The sequence below is a fragment of the Notamacropus eugenii genome, chromosome 2, assembly GCF_028372415.1.
Source record: "Notamacropus eugenii isolate mMacEug1 chromosome 2, mMacEug1.pri_v2, whole genome shotgun sequence".
NCBI classification, from domain to species: Eukaryota; Metazoa; Chordata; class Mammalia; order Diprotodontia; family Macropodidae; genus Notamacropus; species Notamacropus eugenii.
Window position 1 is genome coordinate 385,297,340 of NC_092873.1, and position 23,599 is coordinate 385,320,938.

At 41.0% G+C, this 23,599-nt stretch overlaps 1 protein-coding gene across 1 annotated transcript; it reads right to left on the minus strand.

Annotated features, from left to right (window-relative positions):
- Window positions 1-781: 781 nt before the first annotated feature.
- Window positions 782-10,222, minus strand: PEX19 (peroxisomal biogenesis factor 19). The gene is made up of 8 exons (XM_072647408.1): window positions 7,473-10,222; window positions 5,994-6,103; window positions 5,408-5,570; window positions 4,901-4,986; window positions 4,500-4,661; window positions 3,801-3,977; window positions 3,366-3,410; window positions 782-3,158 (listed from the first exon to the last, which is right to left on the minus strand). The coding sequence occupies exons 1-8, from the start codon at window positions 7,534-7,536 to the stop codon at window positions 3,075-3,077; spliced, it is 891 nt and encodes a 296-aa protein (XP_072503509.1). The 5' UTR covers window positions 7,537-10,222; the 3' UTR covers window positions 782-3,074.
- Between the last annotated feature and the right edge of the window lie 13,377 nt (window positions 10,223-23,599).

The following is a 23,599-nucleotide window of genomic DNA, read 5'->3' on the forward strand; positions in this document are numbered from 1 at the left end:
AAGGCGTTAGCCACATTTGTTCCTGACCTTTCAGGTCCAAAAATCTGCCAATTTCTTGGCAGAAAAAATAGAAGAAAGGGGTTGGAAAGCTCTGCTTTCTATCTTTGCTCAAGTTTTCCCAATATAGCCTGAAAAAAACCCAACCCAAACTTTTTGTACTTTTTAATCTTTCTTCCCAGCTTTGGTCCATTTTGATCTGAAGCACTAATATTCTTCTTTTAGAAAGCTGCCAAGATCTAGGATGCAGTGCACCTCAAACTATTCCTGGATTTTTTTTCCTACCCTTCATTCCTTAGAAAAGATTTTTCAGATATTGAGACTACACATGTACAAGCTTCTCTGAGTAATGATTTTCACCACCCCCTTCTAGTGCCATAAGCAAGTCTCCCTCTGTCCTATTCCCTAACCTATATTAAACTACAATTGGGTGACAAAGCTGTGGAGGTCATCCTGGGAAAACAAAAACTCTTGGCTGGGATTCTTACTATCCTAGTCTTAGTCTAGTGCACAGTAAACTTCTTAGGACCCTCAGGAAAAGAAAGAGTGGAATTAGACTCCTCCAGAGAAGAGCAGCTAAAATAGTTAAGGGACTAGAAAGGCTACCAAATGAGGAGACTTAAAAACCTTTCTAAACAGAAACAGACTAAAAGATGTTATCTATAAAATTGAATTATGTGTTACCCCCTAAAGTTTAAGGTTAAGTTTAGGAAAAAATAATATCCTTTACACGGTAGGTAATAAACGTGACACAGAATAGAGTACAGCTTTTTACAGCAGAATATTCAAGTTAGAGTCAATTTAACAAGCATTTATTAAATGTCTATACTATATGCTCAGTCATTGATGGTTAGAAGGAATTTTGGAGACTAATTCACAACTTCCCCCCCTTACAGATCAAGAAACTGAGTCCCAGAAATTAAGTGACCTACCCAAGGTCAGTTAGTGGGAGAGGTAGAATTCAAAGCCAGATCTCATGAGTCTTAACCCCAGTAGTATTTCTAGTGCACCCTACCACTCCCCCTCCCCTCATAGAGATATACTACGGGCAACGTTTTATTAGGGAAGAAGGCTCTATAGAGGCAACAAGACAGGTTTGCCATAGCTTTGTGTACAGTGAACTCTACAAGTTCATTCCTCCCAATAAAAACCAACAGTTTTGGGGGAGGGGGTTTAGGAACAAAACTGGACAGGACTGCCTCAAGTTTCTTGGTAGTGGTAGCTAGTACCAGGAAAGCAGACTGGAGATGGAGGAAGTCTTTAGCTTGCAAAGCCACTTTCTTCCACTACCACCCTCAGTTACTAACTTTTGAATGATATGGTATTAAGCCCCCTCAGCATCCTGGTCATCTTCTCTTCAACCCAAGCCAACTTGTCAGTGTCCCAAGAGGGGTGCTTAGAACTAATACATCACTGAAGTTGAGTCTCTTCACCTCCCTCCAATTTATTGAAGACAAGATTTTTTTTTTTTTTAATATTTGCCTAATACGTAGTAGGCACTTAAGTCAACGTAATTAGCACTTCTTATTCTCTTTTTATTCTGGACTTCTCTAGCCCTATAACAGAAAAATGTTTTGGTTTTTTTTTTAGCTACCATGTCACACTGTTTACTTATGGTGAGCTCAGAAGCACCTAAAAACTCCTAATTTTAGTGAACTATATTTGACTTTAAACCAAGACCAAATTCATCTTAATGTTAGTTGTCTTCATAACACTTACTTTGGGAGGGTTGGTCTGAGTGTAGTGCTTAACTTTTTTATAAGGTAAACGAGGCCCCACAGTACCAGTGGCTCTCAGATCTAGGGCTGCAGAGAAGAAAGGGCAACTAAGAGAAGTGATTTAGTGTTCAATAATAAATCTGAAATATTAAGCAGAATGTCAGTGAAAAAATTAGAAACCTCAGAACTTGTTGCTGAAATTCTTAAGAAAACAGGCAGATATCTTAGCCCAGGCTGGGAGAGGCATTGCCAAACACGTCTGAGCAGGTGGTTTCTGAACCAAGCTCCATCCTTCACCTATAGGAGCTTATGCCACACAAGAAATGGGCCACACTCCCAACAGCCTAGCTCAGGATGTTTATTAGACATCAGCCAAGGCATAAGGGTCTAGGAAGCGTTGAGGAAAGACAACCTGCCAGCCCTCTCCCAAGCCACCACCATGAATCAAGGTTTAGGATGTTGAGGGGATCAGAAGTCTTAAAACTGCCCAAAAAACAGCTACACAGAAGATGCTTTCTGCCCTCCCCAACACTGTGTATATTTGTTAGGGGATCAGAGCTAAATGAGAAAAGGAAGGGGGTTCCCCTCAGTCACAGGTCAAGGTAGGTGGGAAGCTGAAAACAGCAGGAAGGTGGGTAGGGCACAAGAAACAGAAGTACCGTGAAATATTCAGGGTAACCAAGAACAGAGACATCTACTAATTTAGAAGAGCAGAGCTCAGAGAATACAATAAAATATATGTGCCCCTAGGTGAAAGGACACATGGCTGACAAAAACCAGAAAGATCCTATTCTCACCAGGATATGCCAAGTGTTCCTTTCTCTATTTCCTACTCTGACCAGTGTTTCTGCCCTGAGGGATCAGATACCCAAGGATGGGGATTCAGAGCCAAGGCTCTCTCCTAGCCCCATGCCCAGAGCTTGCACAGCACCCAGACTCCAAAGGGAATAGGGAACAAGGCACAAGGCACATAGACCCTGGGAATCAGAGAAGGAAGATATAACAACAGGTATGCTCAATATTATGGGGGGGGGGGAGGGAACATGGTCCATAAAGACCTTAAGCAGGTGGAGATAGGTACTAGCAGCAGAGGGTGGGGGATGGGGTAAAAGACTCAGTGAGAGCAATTTGAATAACAAGTCCCATTCCCAGAAACAACAGCCTCAATGGCTACAAAGGGACCCAGGCTGGTGGAGTAGTCTTGGAGTAAGAGCTGAAGAAAGAAGTGGAATGGGGGCAGAAGATAAGTGAGACAGGCAGGCAGTTTCTCCATAGTATCACCACCCCTCCCAGCACCCGATGGCTCTGCTGATTTGAGGTGTTCACACTTGTGGCTGGGGATGGGAAGGGTGAAGAATTTCACATGATCAGACACTGCTCTCCACTGGCACTTGCAGGGCCCGACAGATTCAAGTTGTCAAGGTCAAAGTTGAAGCCAGGGGGCTAAAGAGAAAGTTTCAGGGAACAAGCTTCATAAGTTTTCCACATTCTAAACCAGGACTCCCCACATTCCATTTCCCAAGGCTAACATACAACTTTTTGTCATCTCTATGATTAACAAACTCCTCACTGTTTAGAGTTCACTGCTTAAGTAGAATTCTAGAAGTTGGGGGTTCTAATGGCCACCTAGAAGAAGAAAAAGATACTTACCGTCTCCCCTGCAAGCTCCTTTGGGGGATGGCCCAAATCCTGAAGCTGGAAGATAAGGAATTGGTAAAATAATCTTGTGCAAAATATCCCAGTGCTTGGCACTTGGCTTATCGCTTAATAGGTGGTTACAGAATGAATAAGGGAACTGAGAAAATCCAAATACCTCAATCCCAAGACGGGAACCAGAGCCACACCTATTCATGCCCCTCACACCTTTCTAAAGCCTCTCACTCTCACTCTTCCTCACTTAGTAAACTATCATATGTATTGTATATGGGTATGGAAAAATCGTTACTAGTGGAGAGACAGACTTTGGTGTCCTTCATAAACAGCACCTTGCAATGCTTTAGCAGGAGTACCTCAGGGCACGGGAAAGCTGCCCAAATCCTTCTGTTCTTCGGGACGAATGACAGGAGATGCAAAATGAGTTCTCACCTGCTGCATGAGATCTAGCACCATCTCAAAGCGGGCCTTCTGTGTGGCCTCGCTGTCTGCAGCTGTCTCTTTTTCAAACTGCTCACAAATCTTGCCCATTACATTGTGTTGTTCCTGATACTTCTCAAATTGTTCTGGGGGCAGTGCTTCACGGTGGCTCTGCAACCACTCTGGGTACTGCAGAAAAGGAAAAGAGGTGGGGAAGTGGCCAGACAAAGAACAACAGGAGTTGTGTCAAAACATGAGGCAAGTGAGCAAGGGACATGGTGTGAAGAGCAGCAATGGCTAGGATTTCAAATTACCTAGCACTTGTTCATACAGCTTCTAGGCTTCTAACTCTACTTGTATTATCTGATTTTCCCCCCCAAATACATATCTTCCTAAAGTTACTACAAGCACTTTGTGTTTGGGAATTTTATGTTTCTTTTGTATCGCTCAACACTTAAAGCAGTGCTTGAGGACACAGCAGACACTTGGGGTTAGATGAAAAGACAATGGACTGCTTGGAGGAGGTATCAGAGTGGTACAAGAATAATTATACTCTAAGGTATAATATACTCAAGGTAAAAGAGTCAGAGGAAGCATGATATCAACCACTATCATCTATGTTGGGTCTGATCAGGCCACATTAAGTCACAATGCCAAGGATGCAACGACATATCTAGGAAGGGGAAAGGTGGGCATCAGAGGCTCACTAACTTTCTCAGTGATTTCTTTTAGTGATGGATATAGTACATCCTTAGATAACAGGTTCTGCATAATGCTCTGCATAATGGGGAGTATATTGCCTTCTCCTTCCCCTTCTTCTATGCCTAGCCCCTCCATGGCCTTGGTCAGCTCCTCTTCAGACATGCCGGAGTTCTGAAAAGGACATAAGAAAGGTGAAGAGAGATGTTTATCACTGAATAACTCACCATTTCATAGGAGGCTAATGTTTAAAGAGAGAATGTAATTTGCTAGTAGTCACAGAGTATAATATTTCATATAAAAATACTGGTGTTCATTTTTCCCTGGAGTAAGAAACTATTGTGAAACAGGATGCTCTTAGTCTAGGTGTCTAAAAGATGGAGTTCCCTCACAACTTTCCCATATGGCCTCACCTGAAGGTCAGTGGCATTCTTTGCTAGTCCACTGAGTGTTTCCTTCAGGCAGGAAGCAAACTCTTGTTGAGATGACGTATCACTGCCTGGGGAAATGAAAGGGGCAAGAGTCATTGGGGATTATGATCATTGTATTTCAAGTCACTGGTGCTGTGTAAACATGTGCATGGGCTATAGTGGTTTAGAAGACACTAGGTGAACTCCCTAGCCCCTCCAACCTTAAGAACGTAATCATGCCAGGGGTAATTTGCACAGTTATATATAAAACCACATTTCATATTTAATTGAAGATAAATTTGCTGTTTTTAAAAATATGGGCTCCCCATATCCTTTTTCCTGCTCTTCATCCCTCTTTTCTTTCACTTTACTGAGCAGAAATCGTATTTCCTCCTACCACAATCTGCCTGGGAAGAAAGCACTCTGTTGAGAATGCCGAACATTCTGACACAAGCCGCCACGTGAGAGGCTAGATAAAGAAACTGCCATTGAGGGTACCCCACTGCTCACCCACTCTCCCCGCTGCCTCGGAGAGCTTCTGGAACTGCTCTACCAGGTGGGGCTCCTCCTCCGCCAGCTCCTTCATAGCCTTCTCAAACTCTGCAGTAGCTTGGCATGCTAGCTCACTGTCAAACAGTTCTTGGAAGAATTCTTGGGAGGCAAAGAGGGCATCCTGCAAATAAACAATAGAGTAGGGAGAGAATCAAGTTAGCATTTTCCTAGCCTTTTAAATGTCTAACCTCAGAACTGAGAGGCAGATGAACTTGGGTTCCTCCAGTCACAAGTTCTTACTTCTTTAGAAGGACACAGCAAAAAAAAAAAAGACAAGTGGCTATTACATGGGTCTAGTGGTCTTGTGTGATCTATTTTAAAATGTTTTCAGACCTAGGAACTTCTCTAGCTTTCTTTCCTTTCCCCTTCTCCCTCCCCCAATCCATTTCAAAAGGGCTTAGACCTGCAAAGGCAATCCAAAAGCATTAAAGCCAAATGCCAAGTCCCTCCTCCCCTTCCCTTTGGCCCACAGAGGCTCAGTCCAACTTTTGCTAAGAGCCAGTCAACCATCCCCACACCCTCCCCTAGTGGGTAGATTTTGTACTTTAGCTGTATCTGCAGGCGATCTCTTCTGGGAACCTGAAGCATCAGGGGCCGTGGTGATAGGAGGGGATGCTGGGGAGGGTTTGGCTTTATCGAAATCATCAAGGGCACCTTTAGAAACAAGAGATATATATGTATGGGGGAAGGAGGATGGAGGAAAGGTTTGAGGGAAGGGTAAAGCTAGGGGAAAAGTTTGCTGGGTAATTCAGCAGGAAGGCACTAGGGCAAAGGTCATTAAGATTACCTACCTGATTTTTCCTTTCTTCCTTAATTTCCTCCTCCCTTTTCCCTCTTATGACCCAGCATAACAGAAAGGAAGGGATCTTTAGAATTCAACAGTCAGGGGTAGGGCAGCCTATTTCAAGGCTTTAGAGGGGCAAAAAAAGATCACTTAAGGGAGGGGGCAGGGGAGTATACACCACTCAGAAAGCACCTTTAGCACCTGTAGCTGGCTTTTCTCAAAACCTCATACACGTAAGTCTTGGGAACAGTATGCTATCATTTTCATCCTAAATTTCCTGAATGAAAACTTTGGCTAAAATACAGAAACCAGAGGAGAAAAGGAAGTCACCCCATATCCACCTACCTACCCACCTGACGCAGTCCTTAAGCAAACCCAATTCCTGTGGGTCATAGACAGAGGGAGCCACTCACCCTTAATTTGCCAAATTAACTCCGACCAAATATCTTTTTTAATGACTCTCAGGAGGACCCTTATTTCTGCAATAAATTAGTTTTACCAGCTTAGCACCCTTATCTTTCACTTTGTCCTCATCTCCGTGCCCAGCAGTCAGTCAGTTTACTTCTGCCCCTGAACGCCCATCGTATTATGCTTGCCGAGGGGTGGGAGGGTAAAGCTGATGGCCCACAACCAACACAGGACTGGGGCCTGGCTGAGCACTTCCCGATGGAGGGAAAAGGGCATGGGTTTGGAGTCAGAGTCCCTATGTTCTAGTTCTAAGCTTAACTAAGGTTACGTCACTTGTCTTTGCCTCAGTTTCCTCACCTGGTAAAATGGGTTTTGGTTAGAGGCCCTCTTTTCAATTTCCTCCACTTTAAAACTCTATGACCCTACCGCTAAGGGCGATCCCCCACCACGACGAAGAGGATGGAGGGACGCCGCAACCAGTCCCCCAAGGCCTTGGCTTTTTAACCCGGTCGGCAAGAGGCCAGCGGAGAGGAGAACGGAAGGGCTGGAAGAGGCCTGGGGAGTTCAGGATAAGAGAACTGGCTTCACCAAGCGCACTGTGGGGGGCGGCTGGGACCACGTCCTGGGCTCCCGAGGCTGTCCGCCGCACCTTGCCGTCCCCCCACGCCGGGGGTTGACGGCCCCTCCTCGCGGCAGACCCCCGACCTGAGCGGGGTGGCCCCTGAGGAGAAAGACGCCCCCCCCCAGCGCCAGCGTCTGCGCTTTTCGTCCCCCTCCACGCCCAGGACCACGGGCCCTCTGGCCTCTCGGGGTCCCCAGTCCGGCCCTTACTTTCCAGAAGCTCGTCCATCTCCGGGTCGGTGCCCGACGCGTTCTCTTCCTCCGCCGCGGCCATCTTGCTCCCTTGGACTTGCCGTAGAAGCTCGGGCTCCCGTCTTCCTACCACGTGCTCCCCGCTTCCTACCCGCTGTTCTTCGGCCTCGCGCAGCCAATGGGGAGAGAGGCAGGCCGGGCACCGCCATTTTTAAAGAGACAGATGACCTCATTTCTCTCTTCCTGCGGACCACCCCCTGCTCCTCCTGCCGGACGGGGCGCCCGTCTTCCCCGCCCCCGCGCTCGTGCTTTCGCTGCCGCGAGGCCCACCTGTGGAAACGCCTTCAAAGCCCAGTTCAGGTACTGTGCTCCAAGAAGGCTTCCCCGAGACCCGGTGACGACCTTTCCTCACGTTGTTAAAGCGTTGTACCTTCCCTTGAACTCGCTACGGGCTGGCTCGTACGAGCTGTTCTGTTCAGGTTCTGTCCCTTCAGATCGCAAGCCCTGCCACAGGAGCTATCTTTGCGTTTTCCGCAGCGGAAAGAATGTGGGACTTGCAGCCAGCGGAGACACGACGCCTCCTGTGTCCCTGCGAGCGTCGCCCGACCTCATCCACAAAATGCAGTTCCTGCTGCTCTGCATTGCCTACCTTACAGTGCTGTTGCAAGGAAAACGTCTTGTGACTCTCAAAAACTTTGGACAATGTGTAACTTCACATTTTTAATGGATGTGTGTTGACTTGAGCCTACGAATTAGCCTGTAACCCTACAGACAAAAAAAACGAGTGCTTGGGAATCCTATGTATTATTCGAAGTCAAATCTTTCTCCTGCCTCTCCTCACTTACCCATTTATTAGGTACCTTCAAATTTTACACTAGAATTCATCCTTTCATCAGTTGAAATTAATAACAACAGGTTAACCCACATACCCACTCAACTGCTTAGCCCATCAACATATTTTATGTTCTGTGTATGCTCTGTTTGTCAAAGAACATTTCAAAAAATCGGTCCTATTGGACTCTTTTCTTTTATATGCACCCCCCCTCCATTCACACAATTCAGGCCCTCATCACCCCTTCATCATTTCTCACCTGTATTTAATAGCTTCCACCGTAACACAATTTAAACTTCTTGATTGAAGGGACTAGTTGGGTTTGAGTGGTTTTTTTTTGTTCATTTGCCTTTGAAGCTACCATACCTTGTTTAGAACCTTGCACGTAGTATGTGTTTATTGAATGCTTATTGAATTGAACTGAATTTTTTTTAGCTTGTGATTTCATCCTTGTGCAGAAACTTTCTTCACAAATACACATTCTCAATTCCTCTGTAATTTACAAGTTTTATAGAATTGTCTAGCATTGAGAGTTAAGCATCTTACCCACATTACCCACAGTATGTGTCAGAAGGAAAACATTAACCCAGATCTTGCTGACAAGGCAAGCCTTATATCCACTATTAATCAACAAACAACCATTATTAAGTTCCTACTTAATAACATCAGGCACTTTGCTACATGCTAAAGGTGATAGAAACAAAACTGAAATAGATCCTACACTTAAGGCGTAAACATTCATACCTACAAAATCCATCTGAAGTGGCAGGGCACTGGTCAATGAGGGCCCAATAACGCGCAGATGCAGGGATTTGGTGAGCTGGCTTCTGGAAGTTTCTGAAGATCTGGAGCAGAGGGAATATACAGGTATTCTATGATTATTTCCCATCCATTTACCACCAGTGAAGAAAACACCATTTGATTTTGACTGCTGAGCTGTTGAATGTACATTCAAAAGGCACCAAATGACCAAATGGACATTAGCCTTTCCTCGTGATGCTCAAGTCATGGAGTACTTTGTGAGCCTTTGTTTGGATGGGACATGTTGTTTGTTCCTTGTTCTGGAAGAGAATCATGACATTATGGAGGTGATGTCACATGATAGCCATGTCCTCAGCAGCCTCCTGCTGCCCATTCCCTATCTCCAACACTTCCTCCCCCCCCCCCCACACTCAGACATACATAGCTTGGGTTAGCATGTGCTGTGAATATGATGTATCTGGTTTTTTGCCTTTGTATTTTTTTTGCTTTCCTGCTCTTAAGTGTATGAGTATTGGAAACGGAATGGTCTAAGTTTCAACCTTGTGAGATCTCAGATGTTGGAATTGGAGTCCATACCTGAATTTATCAGCAGCTGAACCCTAAAGAGCAATGTGCAAGATCAGCAGCTCAATCAACCAATTAATCGATCAATATTTGTAAGCACCTACTATGTGCTAGGCACTGTGAAAAGTGCTGAGGATACAAAAAGAAGCAAAAAAAAGAGTTCTCTACCCTAAAGGAGCTTACAATTCATAGGGCTAAGACAATATGCAAACAAAGCTATACAAATCTATAGTTGATACACAAGAAAAATAGGAAATTAGAGATTGTGAAAGACTTCTTATAAAAGATGAGATTTTAGGTGAGACATAAAAGAAACCAGGGGAATCAGCAGTCAGAATTGAGGAAGCAGTGTTTTCCAGGGTTGGGAGACAGTAGAGAAAATGCTTGGAGCAGAGGGATGGAAATAGCACAGAAGGAAGTTTCACTGGATTCTGGAGTGATGAGTTCCTGCCAGGTACTGCCTGGGGAGTAACGTGTAAGAAGACTGGGAAGTTTGGATATGGCTAGGTGTTGAAGTCTTTGAATACCAAACAGAGCATTTTGTATGATTCTGGAGGCAATAAAGAGCTACTGGGGTTTACTGAGTAGGAGAATAATTTAGGGAAATTACTTTGGTGACTAAATGGACAATGGATTGGAATAGGGAGGGACGTCAGGTAGAACCACTAGCAGGCTATTGCAATGTTCTATTCACTGTGCCACCTGAACTGATGCATAGTGAAGTGATTAGAACCAGAACAATTTGTACAGTGATAACAATATAGTAGAAATAAACAGCTTTGAAAGAGTTAGGAACTCTGAACAATGTAACAAATAAACAGTTCTAGAGAACCGATGATGAAACATACTATACAACTCTTGATAAGAAGTGAAAGTTGCAGAATGGGACAGATATACATGTATATATGCAGACATATGTGTGTGTATTTATATGTGCGTGTGCATACACACACTTTTTTTTTTCTTTAAGACCTAGCCAATGCTGAAATTTGTTGTACTTGACCACAGATGTTTGTGATAGGGGTTTTGTTTCCCTTTGATTCTTAATAGGGAGTAGGCGTGGGATGAGAGGAAGAGAGGGCAGAATTTTACTGAGTGAAAAAATAGAGAAGTTCAGAAGAGGGTTTAGGAGAAATGATGAGTTCTCTCTTGGACATGTTGAACTTGAGATACCTACAGGACATCCAATTTGAGATGCCCCAAAGATGGCTGCTAATGAAAAACTATATATAGCCTAAGGGAGAGAGAAGGGCTGAATAAATAGAACTGGGGATCATCTACCTAGAGATGATGATCAAATTCATGAGATCTGGTAATATCACCAGTGAGAGTAGTCATGGGAACTAAATAGATTGAAGAACTTGGAAATTAGGGTATTTGAGAGAGCACTAGTATGAATAAGTTCCCAGTGTGAGGAGTAGGGTGGAGAGAAAGATTTTGAGCCAGCCACAGAACTCATTAATGAAGAAAGGATAATATTGTGGAGCAGTTAATAGAGTACCAAGCCTGAAGTCAGGAAGACCTGAGTTCAAATTTCACCCCAGATATTTATTAGCTGTATGACCCTAGGCAAGTCACATTTGCCTCAGTTTCCTCACCTGTAAAATGGGGATGATAATAGCACCTATCTCACAGAGTTGTTGTGAGGATTAAATAAGATAATAATTGTAAAGCTTTTAGCACAGTTCCTGACACATAGTAAGCTCTATATAAATGTTAGCTGTTGTTGTTAATTGATAAAAGCCACTAGCATCTAGATTGTATGATAAATTTGGATAAAAAATGAAAGAAGATGTTGTTGAGTTATAGTGGCAGAGAGAGTTTGGAAGTGGCAATGGGGGGAGCAAGGAATATTCTGATGCCCTCCCCCCAAGACCAGGTGAGTTGGGGGTATGAGTGAATGAATGTACAACTAGAGGCTCTGAACTAGGGTGGTGATAGAGTAGAGAGAAGGGGATGAATTTAAGAGATGTTGTGGAGATAGACAGGACAAGATCTGATAACTGAACAACTGTATGAGGTAAGAGTGGGGGGATGATACCGAGCTTAGTAGTATGACTGTTACTACAAAACTGAGAGTCTGGGAGCCTGGAAGGATGCTGGTGTCCTCTACAGAAATAGAGAAGTGTTGAAAGAGGCTGGTCTGAGGAAAATCTGAGCCTCAGGTGGGACATGCAGAGTTTGAGATGCTCATTGAACATCCAGTGAGAAACATCTAATAGGTAGTTGATAATGTGAGGCTGGAGCTCAGAAGAGAGAATAGGATTGGATAAATAGATATGGGAATCATAAAAATGATTCCCAGGGATAGAGATAATAATTGATCCCATGGCAGCTGATCAAGTCACCAAGTGAGAGTCAAGAGAGAAAAGAGAAGAAGGCCAGGATTAGGGGGTGGGAGTGAGGGGGTGATATGCATGATAGTCCCGCAAAGGAAAATAAGGAGTGGTCATGTGGGGAGGAGTAGAACCAAGAGAAAACAGTCCCAAAATCCAGAGAGAAGCATCCAGAAGAGGGTGTTCAGTAGGGTCAGGTGCCATGGAGAGGTCAAGAAGAATGAGTATTGAATAAAAAGCATTGAGTTTGGCAATCAAGAGATCATTGGTAACTTTGGAGGAAGCACTTTCAGCTGAGTTATGACATCAGAAATCAGGATGCAGAGTTAAGAAAAAAAGTGAAAGGAAGGGAAGTGGAGGTACTGAGCATAAACAGCTTTATCTAGATTCTAGAAGCTGGACTGAGAAAGGGAGGAGATATAGGATACTATGTTGACAGAATGGTAGGATTTTTATTCATCTTAGGCTAGGCACAAATAGAAGAGGAAATAAATAGAATAAATGAATCCAACAAAGAAATGATAACAGATGGAACTTACCTTGTCTCTGAGAGAGTTTAAAGACTTGTAGTCAGATAAGTGTAATACAAGGTGGGTGTAATGGGAGCAAAAGAGGGATCTCAAGTGCTCTGGAAAAGTTTGAGTAGAGAGAAAATACTTTGCTTCAATGAGAAACATCATTGATGTTACCGGTGTGTAGAGTCTTGATAGAAGAACAAGATTTTTACAAATGAAAATGTAAAAGGAATTGTGAAGACAATTATAGGCATTGGTTGGCTTATGTGAATGCACAAAATCATCAAAGCTATATGAAAGGGAATCCTATGAATGAAATACAGTTAAAAATTGGACCCAAACTGTGGAAGGCCTTAGATACTTGCCTAAGGATCTCATCAATATGACTTGTTGGCACCAGTATTGGCCACCGAATCTGACTTATTTTGCTTTTTCTTGGTTTATTGTTGTAGGCATTATGTACACTTCCTTTGGCTCTGCTTTCTTCATGTAAGTCTTGTGTTTCTCTAAATTTCTCATTTTCACAATTTTTTTTATGGTATTGTAATATTCTATTGCATATACATACCAGCTTTTCCCCAGCTGTTGGGCACATATTTTGATTCCAGGTTGTCACAGGTAATGCTTCTATAAGCATTTTTTTTTAATGTATAGACTTTCTATCATTATTGTTGAAATATAATCTAGGAGATCAGGTAGCTGGTATAGTGGGTACAGCACTTGGCTTGGAATCAGCAAGACTCATCTTCATGAGTTCAAATCTGGCCTCAGATACTTACTAGCTGGGCAAGTCACTTAACTGTTTGCCTCAGTTTCCTCATCTATAAAATTATCTGTAGAGGAAAATGGCAAACCACTTCAATATCTTTGCCAAGAAAACCTCAAATGGGGTCATGAAGTTGGACATGACCAAAAAGACAGAACAACATGATCCCAGAAGTGGGATCTATGGGCCAAAGGTTATGAACAATTCAGTAACTTTTCTTGAATAATTCCTCATATTTTCCAGAATAGTTGATTCAAATCACAGATCCAACAATCTTTAGAACAATATTTTTCCATATTTCAGCATCTTTGCTAACTTAATAGATATGAGGTGAAACTTCATGATTATTTTAATTTGCCTTTCTCTGATTTTTAGTGACTTTGAACATTTTTGCGTGGTCACTGATAGTTTGTGTTTCTTCTTTTAAAAACTTTTTGATGATTTGTCCATTAGGAATCTTATATATCTGTGTCAATTCTCTATAGTTTCTGTATTTCGGACTTTTATCAAGAGTTATTTAATGCAAAGATTTTTCCCCCAACCAGATTTATTTAAATATCATTTTGACCAACCAATAAATAAACAGAAGAAAAGGAGAGAATAATTATGATGTTTTTTTAAATATAGGGAAGAAAAACTTAATTTGTAGGCAGGAGGGCAAAAGACAGTAGACAGGGAGAGAATGAAGATTAGGGAGAAGGCAATAATAGGAGGCGCAATATACTAGATAAGATAGGAGAATATGAAATCAAGGATGCACATAGAAGGGTTTGCCATGGAAAGAAGGGCCAACCCTTCATGTAAAGAATGAGGTGAAAGGAGATAGGAGCAGTAGGAAGATAGCTACGTGGCACAGTGGATAGAGTGCCAGGTTTGGAGTCAGGAAGGCTGATCTTCTTAAGTTCAAATCTAGTCTCAGATACTTGTTGTGACCCTAGCAACTACAAGACTGGATGAAGCTGACAGAGCATTCTTCTGTTTATGACTGTCAAGGACAAGGCACCTATCAGACATTATTTTGAATAATGGGACTTATCTTGGTATTTTATGGGCACGTTATGTCATGTCATGTCGTGTGTATGTTCATCCTTTGTTGCCAAAGAAGACCATGCCATCAGAGAAATAATGACATGACTTGTACTTGACTTTATTTTGAGTGAGTGAGGGCTGTGCAGGTCTCCAGCCTCACTTCTCCTCCAGAGTCATCTGAATCTAGTGACCAGAAATTCATCAGGATGATTGGAGATGACCCAGGATGAGGCAATTGGGGTTAAGTGACTTGCCCAAGGTCACACTGTCAAGTGTCTGAGGTGAGATTTGAACTCAGATCCTCCTGACTCCTGCACTGATCTATCCACTGCACCACCTAGCTGTCCCACATGTTATGTTAATGGATCTATAATTTCAATTGACACTCTGATGCTTCTTGTATTTACAACCTATCCCATTAAGAACATTCCTGTCTTATATTATGGTTAACACATTTGGATACTATAATTTTGGTTGACACAGGCACCCTCAGTTGGGATTGCTCTAAGTGTATAAAAGGGTCTCCTTCAACTTGCCTGTCTCTGAGTTCAGAATTCTTTTATGACTCCTGTACTGCATATATTCCACTAGCTTAAAGGAATAAACAATATATACTATCACCTGCTATAACCCAACTTCCAGGTTGACAATATACATATACACATACACACATTAATACATACGTGTGTGAGATACACTCATTCAATGAGTAGGCCTCTTTAAGTTACTCAAGAGATTACTCATTTCATAAAAAAAAAAAAATCAAACTGGGAAGGGGAGATCCTCGGGGTTCCTAAGCAAAAAAGGAACAATTACAATTACACCAGCAGAAGCTATCTGAAAATAAAGTGGCCACACTCTCCCTAGGCTCCTTGTGCAATTGGATTACCCCAGCCAGAGTTATCAGAGCCTTGGAATTACTCAAAGGGATAACACCTGACCTTGCAGAAATACCAGTCCTCCTGATGAATATCATACCACTGGAACCAGATGGTTCAGGAGAAGGTGAGGTTGGTGACCTTTCACTGCCCTCTCTCAATCAAATCAAAGTCAACTGTAAGTCATGTCATCATGGTGTCATGGTGCTCTTCGAGAATGAAGGACAAAACACAAGCTGTGAGTAACAACTTCCCCTCCTCTCCCTTACTCTCTCCTTCCTACCCCTCCGCTTCCTTCCCCTCCACTCCCCTCCTCTGGCCAGGGGAAGGTAAATAAACTCCATGGCCCAAAGCTGCCTTTTTGCCTCTGGGTTTAGGGGCTACATTTTTTGCTCAAAGAGCAAGCCTTAAACCCAATTCACTCTGGAGCTGATAGACTGCACAAGTCCCCACCCACCTAGCACTGAGTGGATGTAATAACTAAATAGTAATTGTTTCTCTTTTACTCAGGAACCCTGAGGGTCTTCCCGTACCAGTTTGATTTTTTTTTTTTTTTATTAAATGGGCCATCCCCTGAGCAACTTAAAGAAGCCTATTCATTGAATGGGTGTATCTCACTCAAAGTAAGATTGTGATAAAACCTCAGCCTGAAAGGCCCAGGGTCTCACATTTCATCCTGTGCCATCTCCAGTTGTCCTGATGAATATCAGGCCACTGGATCCAGATGGCTCTGGAGAAGAAAGTGAGGTTGGTGACCTGCACAGCCCTCCCTCATTCAAATCAAAGTCAACTGCAAGTCATATCATCATCTTGATGTCATGGTCCTCTTTGATAACGAAGGACGAACACAACGTGTGTGTGTGTGTGTGTGTATGTATTTAAAACCGTCCTATACATACTTCTATTTATCAGTTCTTTCTTTGGAGGTAGATAGCTTCCTTCATAGGTCCTTTGTAGCTGATTTAAGTATTTATTATACCCAAGACGAATTCATCAAAGTTCTTCTTAGGGCAATAATTCTGTTATTATATACATTGTTCTCTTTGTACTGCTCATTTCACTTTTCATTTTGTCATGCAAGTCTTTCCATGTTTTTCTTTTTCCCCCTTTTAATAATTTTTTTCTAATTATATGTAAAGATAGTTTTCAACATTCATTCTTATAAGATTTTAGAGTTCCAAATTTTTCTCCTCCTTTCCCTCCCTCCCTTCTCCTTAAGAAAGCAAGCAATCTAATCTGATATAGATTGTACATGTACAATCATGTTAAACATATTTCCACACTAGTCGTGTTGTGAAAGAAGAATCAGAACAAAAGGTGAAAACCATGAGAAAGAAAAAACAAAAAGTGAAAATAGTATGCTTCAATCTGCATTCAGAGTCCTTAGTTCTTTCTCTCGAGGTGGATAACATTTTCCAACATGAGTATTTTGGAATTGTCTTATTGTATTTGCTGAGAAGAGCTAAGTCTATCATAGATGATCATTGCACAGTGTTGTTGTTACTGTGTACGGTGTTCTCCTGGTTCTGCTTATTTCGTTCAGCATCAGTTCACGTAAGTCTTTCTGAAATCTGCCCACTCACTCATCATTTCTTATAGAACAATAGTATTCCATTACATTCATATACCACAACTTGTTCAGCCATTCCTCAACTGATGGGCATCAGCTCAATTTCCAATTCTTTACTATCACAAAAAGGTCTGCTATAAATATTTTTGTACTTTTGGGTCCTTTTCCCATTTTTATGACCTCTTTGGGATATAGCCCTAGAAGTGGTATTGCTGGATCACAGGGTATGCATAATTTTATAATCCTTTGGACATAGTTCCAAATTGATCTCCAGAATGATTGGGAATCTACCTGCCAAGACAAACCCAGGAACTATATGAACACAGTTACAAAACACTTTTCACACAAATAAAATCAGATCTAAATAACTGGAAAAATATCAATTGCTCTTGAGTAGACTGAGCTAATATAATAAAAATAACAATTCTACCTAAATTAATTTATTTTTCAGTGCCATACCAATTAAACTACCAAAAATTATTTTATAGAGCTAAAAAAAATAACAAAATTCATTTGGAAGAACAAAATGTCAAGACTGTCAAAGGAATTGATGAAAAAAAGTGCAAAGGAAGGTGGTCTAGCTGCACCAGATCTAAAACTATGTTATAAAGCAGCAATCACCAAAACTATTTGGAACTGGCTAAGAAATAGAATTGTGAGTCAGGTAGGTACACAAGACACAGTAGTCAGTTATTATAGTAATGTACTGTTTGATAAACCCAAAGACTTCAGCTTCTGAGATAAGAACTCACTATTTGACAAAAACTGTTGGGAAAACTGGAAAATAGTATGGCAGAGACTAGGTAAATGATCAAAGATAAATAGACAGTTTTCAGATGAAGAAATTAAAGCTTTCTATAGTCATATGAAAAAATGCTCTAAATCACTGTTAATTAGAGAAATGCAAATCAAAACAACTCTGAGGTACTACTTCACACCTATCACATTGGCTAATATGACAGAAAAGGAAAATGATAAATATTCGAGGTGTGGGAAAATTAGAACACTAATGCATTGTTGGTGGAGTTGTGAACTTTCCACGGTTTTCTAAAATCAGCCAGCTCATCCTTTTTTATAGCACAGTAGTATTCCATCATAATCATATACCACAACTTGTTTAGCCACTCCCTGACTGAAGAGCATCTAACATTTTAGCCACTCTGCTAGGTGTGACTGTAAGATGATATCTAAAAGTTGTTTTAATTTGCATTTCTCTGATTTAGAGCATTTTTTCATATGACTAGTAGAGTTTTCATTTCTTCATGGAAAAACTGCTTTTTCATATCCTTTGACCATTTATCAGTTGGGAAATGGACTTGCATTCTTTTAATTTGGACAAAGTTCTTTACACATTTGAGAAATGAGACATTTATCTGAGAGACTGTCTGAAAATTTTCCCCTATTTTCTGCATCCCTTCTAATTTTAACTAGTTTTATTTGTACAAAACCTTTTGAATATAACTGAAATGTTCCAATTTATACCTCACAATGCTCTGTATCTCTTATTTATTCGTAAATTGTTCTTCTATCTATGAATCTAATATGTACTATGTTCCATGTTCTTCTTGGAGATATACCCATTTTGATCTTGGTAAATAGTTTAAGCCCAATTTCAGCCAGACTGCTTTCCAGCTTTCCCAAAAACTTGTACCAAATAATGAATTCTTATTTCTAAAACTTAAATCTTTATATTTGTCAAACAAAAGGTTACTCTAATCCTTTACTACGTATTGCATATCTACGTTGTTCCATTGATCTACCTTTCTATTTCTAAATCAGTACCAGATAGTTTTGATATTTACTGCTTTTTAATACAGTCTAAGGTCTGGTACTACTGAACTTCCTTCCTTTATATTTTTTTTCATTAACTTCTTGAAATTCTTGACCTTTTGTTCTTCCGAATGAATTTTATTATTTTCTCTAACTCAGTAAAAATTTTTTTTTAGTAATTTAGTTGGGATGACATTGACTAAATAGGTTAGATAAAACTGTCATTTTTATTATATTGGCTTTGCCTACCTATGAACAATTAATATTTCTCCAATTATCTAAATCTGGCTTTATATAAAGAATGTTTTATAATTACGTTCATGTACTACCTGGGCCTGTTTTGGCAGGTATACTCTTGGGTATTTTATGGTGCCTACAGTTATTTCAAATGGGGTATCTCTTGCTATCTCTTCTTGCAGGGTTTTGTTGGTGATATATAATGATGATGATTTATGTGAGTTTATTTTACACCCTGTTGCTTTGCTAAAAATTATTGTTTTAACTGATTTTTTAGTTGAATCTTTAGGACCTTCCAAATATATCATCATATCATCTGCAAAAAGAGACAGTTTATTACCTTATTTCCCATTCTGATTCCTTCAGTTTCTTTTTCTTTTTTTATTGCTATTGCTAGCATTTCTAAAACAATATTGTATAATATTGGTGGCACATAATGTAGTTTCTCTCTTTCTCTTTTTTTCTGTTTTTAAATCATCTTTGGTAGTATTTTATTTTTTCCAACTACATATAAAGATAGTTTTGAACATTCACTTTTATAAGATTTTGTTTCAAATTTTTTTCTCTTTCCCTCCCCTCACTCCTCCCCAGAATAGCATGCAATCTGATATAAGCTATACATGTACAATCCTTTTAGACATATTTCCACATTAGTCATGTTGTGAAGGAAGAATCAGAACAAAAGGGGAAAACCATGAGAATTGTTTTTCCCTTCATTCTATCCCTTCCCCCATTTATTCTATTCTGTCTCTCCTTTCACCCTATCCCTCCTCAAAAGTGTTCTGATTCTGACTACCCCTCCCCCAACTTGCCCTCCCTTCTATCAACTCCCCCCAACCTTATCACCCTCCTCTTTTCCTGTGGGGTAAGACAGATTTTTATACCCAATTGCTTGTGTGTGTTATTTCCTCTTTCATTCCCCCTCACCTCCCTACTCTTCCCCTTCACTGTAAAAAGCTTTTTCTTGCCACTTTCATTTGAGGTAATTTTCTCCATTCTACCTCTCCCTTTCCCTTTTTCCCAACACATTCTTCTCTCAACTCTAAATTTCATTTTTTAGATATCATCCCTTCAAATTCAACTCACCTGTGCCCTGTGTCTATATATACTCCTTCTATTTACCCTAATACTCTGGTCTTTTCATCAAGAATGCTTGAAATTGCTCTATCTCATCGAATATCCATTTTTCCCCCTGAAAGATTATGCTCAGTTTTGCTGGGTAGGTGTTTCTTGGTTGCAATCCTAGTTCCTTTGCCTCTGGAATATCATATTCAAAGCCCTCTGATCCTTTAACGTAGAAGCTGCTAACTCTTGTGTTATCCTATGGCTCCACCATACTTGAATGGTTTCTTTCTGGTTGCTTGCAATATTTTCTCCTTGACTTGGGAAGTCTGGAATTTGGCTATAATATTCCTGGTAGTATTCATTTTGGGATCTCTTTCAGGAGGTGATTGGTAGATTCTTTCAATGTCTATTTTACCCTCTGGTTCTAGAATCTCATGGCAGTTTTCAAGTAATTTCTTGAAAGATGATGTCTAGGCTCTTTAAAATTTTTTTTTAAATTTATTTTTAGCTTTCAACATTCACTTTCAAAAGATTTTGAGTTTCAGATTTTCTCCCTCTCCCTTTCCTCCCTCTTCCTCAAGATGACATACAATCTGATATGGACTCTACTTATGTAGGCTTTTTTAAAATCATGGTTTTCAGGTAGACCAAAAATTTTTTAATTATCTCTCCTGGATCTATTTTCCAGGTCAGTTGTGTTTACAATAAGATATTTCACATTGTCTTCTGTTTTGTTTTGTTTTTTTTATTTTGATTTTGTTTCTTGATTTCTTACAAAGTCATTCGCTTCCATCTGTTCCATTCTAATTTTTAAGTAATTATTTTCTTCATTGAGCTTTTGGACCTCCTTTTCTATTTTGTCAATTCTGCTTTTTAAGGCATCTTTTTTGTCATTGACTTTTTGAACCTCTTTTACCATTTGGCCCAGTCTGGTTTTTAAGGTGTTATTTTCTTCACTATTTTTTTGTGTGTCTCCTTTACCAAGCTGTTGACTTATTTTTCATGATTTTCTTGCATCACTCTCATTTCTCTTCCCAGTTTTTCTTCTACCTCTTTTACTTGATTTTCAAATTCCTTTTTGGGCTTTTTTGTGGCCTGAGACTGTTGGGGGTGTAAGCTCAGTTTTCACATGAACAGTCTCGGGCAGGTAAAAGTGAGGACTTCTAAACCTCAGAGTACTCACGAGGCCCCCCAGGGAACAGCTGGGGATTGAGGCATGAAACACAAGCTATCTTGTGTCTTTCCACCTCTTCTCAGTGGGAAACTTGCTGGGGAGAGCATCCCACCCTTGAGATTGGTCCGTGGTCTGAGCACACCTGTTGTTAATTAGCTAGGGGCTGAGAGCATGCGTGGTATTCACGTGCAAACTATGCGGCTGGGAGAGCTTAAGCAGGGACAGGAAAGCCTGAAGGTGCTCTTCTTGCTGCGGGGCCCTTAGAGGGAAGAGGGTCCCTCCCCTCTTCCGCTCCTATCCTCTTGCTGTATGATCCTTGCCCCTTGGGAGGAGGAGGGTTCCTTTCTCCTGGGGAAGAATTCGCCCTGCATATGGATACGTAACTAAGACCCTGAATAAAGCCTAACCCCTGTTTGACTCTGGAAAGTCTCTTCTCTCAATATGTTTATCCGGCTGATCACCGAAGACCTGTGAAAGGTAAGAAGACTCGGGTAGCTCTCGGCCTCTAGGTCAAACATGAGACCAATTCATATTTTTCCTGGAGGCTTTGGATGTAGCTTTGACTTCATTTTTTTCTCTTAAGAGTGGGTTTTGAACTTTTCATGTCACCATAATGACTTTCTATAGTCAGAGTTTTCCCCCCATTGTTTGTTCATTTTCCCGACTTATTACTTGACTTTTAACTTTTTGATAAAGTAGGGTTCTGCTTCCAGATTGAAGGGCATACCATCCCAGTTTGTGAAGCTGTTTTCAGAGATAACTTCTAGGGATCTCAAAGTTTTCAGTTCTTTCAAGGTGTTATGATCTAAGGAGAGGTGTTTACTACTCTTCTGGCCTGTGAGTGACCATAAGCACTCTTTTCTGTCTTGGAACTGTGAGGAAAGTCCCCCCTCCACTGCTGCTGCAAACTCTGCTATGCTAGTTTCTCCTCACATTGGGATTGCCACCCAGAACTGTGATCCAGATCTAGGTTTGGGCGAAGCAACAGAGTGCTAGCAAGAAGACCCCAGTAATCTCCTTCTAACCAGTTATTTGACTGACCCCCTTACTGTCTGTGGGCTGAGAGCTTGAGAAGCAGCCACTGGTGCTGCCACTGCTGATTTAGGCCTTCCCAAGGCCTGCTCCTAATTTGCTGGGGTCAGAGCTGTGCTGGCATGGCCTGTGCTCCACTCTCACCCAGGAGCACTTTGGAGTCTGTAGGCTGAGAAGTTGGGAAACCACCACTACTACCAGTGATTCAGTTGCCCTGAGGCCTCCTCTGGATTTGCTGAGGTTGGGTTTGCATTGGCACAGCTTTCACTGCTATCTTACCCTGGTGCAACAGACCTTTCCTACTGACCTTCCAAGTCGTCTTAGGTTGGAAATCTGTTTCACTATGCCTTTTTGTGGGTTCTCCTGCTCTAGAATTTGTTTAGAGTAATTTTTTAAAGGTATTTGGAGGGGTTTGTGGGAGAGCTTACATGAGTTCCTGCCTTTACTCTGTCATTTTGGCTCATCAATCCTCTTTTTCTTTTAATTAAATCTATTTTAGCTTTAATTTTGTGAGATCATGATTGTTATCCTTTTTATTTTTTACATTAGCTGAAGAATAATAAATTCTACCCTAGCCTTTTAACTTTGTGTATCTCTCATTTTTAATGATTTCTTTTAAACAATATATTGTTGGATTCTAATTAATAATCCATTCTGCTTTCCATTTCCATTTTGTGGATAAATTCCCTTCACATACAAAGCTATAATTACTATATGTATGTTATATACGTATATATGTTTACATATAGTTTATGTATAAACTAACTAACCAACACATCATCCTGTTCCCTCCATCCTATTTATCCTTCTATCCCTCCTCACTTGTCTATTTACTTCTAACCACTCCCTTGCCCTTCTATGCCTTAATCTTCCCTCTAAGTCCTTCCCTTATCCTATCCCTTCACTCTCTTATTTCTCTATAAATTTAGAAGACTGTTATATCCTTCTAGTTGTATTTGTTCCTTTTAACCCAGTTTGGATGACAGTAAGGTTCTAGCACTGCCCCCTCTCCACCCCCACTTACTTCTTCCATATCATTACTCCTTTTCATACATCATCCTTTTCGCCTCTCCCTATCCAGTTTTGTTTTTTAGAATCAATCCATCATACTTAGATCAGCCTAAGCCTTTCTTTCAGATGGAAGGATGAAATGAAACAGGGCTGTGTGCTTGCTCCCATGCTTTTTAGCATGATGTTTTCAGCCACGTTGCCAAATGCTTTCAATGAGGATGAATACAGCATCAAGGTCAACTACCATACTGATGGTAAGTTCTTCAATTTGAAAAGGCTACAAGCCTAGACCAAAGTGGAGGGAGTGTTGGTGCATGATTTTCTGTTTGCAGATGATGGTACACCCAATGCAGCCTCTGAAGCTGAGATGCAACAAAGTACGGATCAATTCTCTGCTGCCTGTGATAATTTTGGCCTAATAATTAACACCAAAAAAACACAGGTGCTCCATCAGCCACTACCACACCATCCATATGTGGAACCATTGGTTACAACAAATGGAGAAGTTCTGAATGCTGTGGATAAGTTCACTTACCTGGATAGTGTACTTTCCAGGGATGTACACATTGACAATGACGTTGATGCACACATTGCCAGAGCTAGC

What these genes read in the sequence shown, in the direction of transcription:
- PEX19 (XM_072647408.1), bottom strand. Translation starts at nt 7,536, where the DNA reads ATGGCCGCGGCGGAGGAAGAGAACGCGTCGGGCACCGACCCGGAGATG. An exon ending in AGAATGCCACTGACCTTCAG is followed by an intron (nt 4,662 to 4,900) that starts GTGAGGCCATAT and finishes TGTCCTTTTCAG; the next exon opens with AACTCCGGCATGTCTGAAGA. An exon ending in TGCTAGATCTCATGCAGCAG is followed by an intron (nt 3,411 to 3,800) that starts GTGAGAACTCAT and finishes CTTATCTTCCAG; the next exon opens with CTTCAGGATTTGGGCCATCC.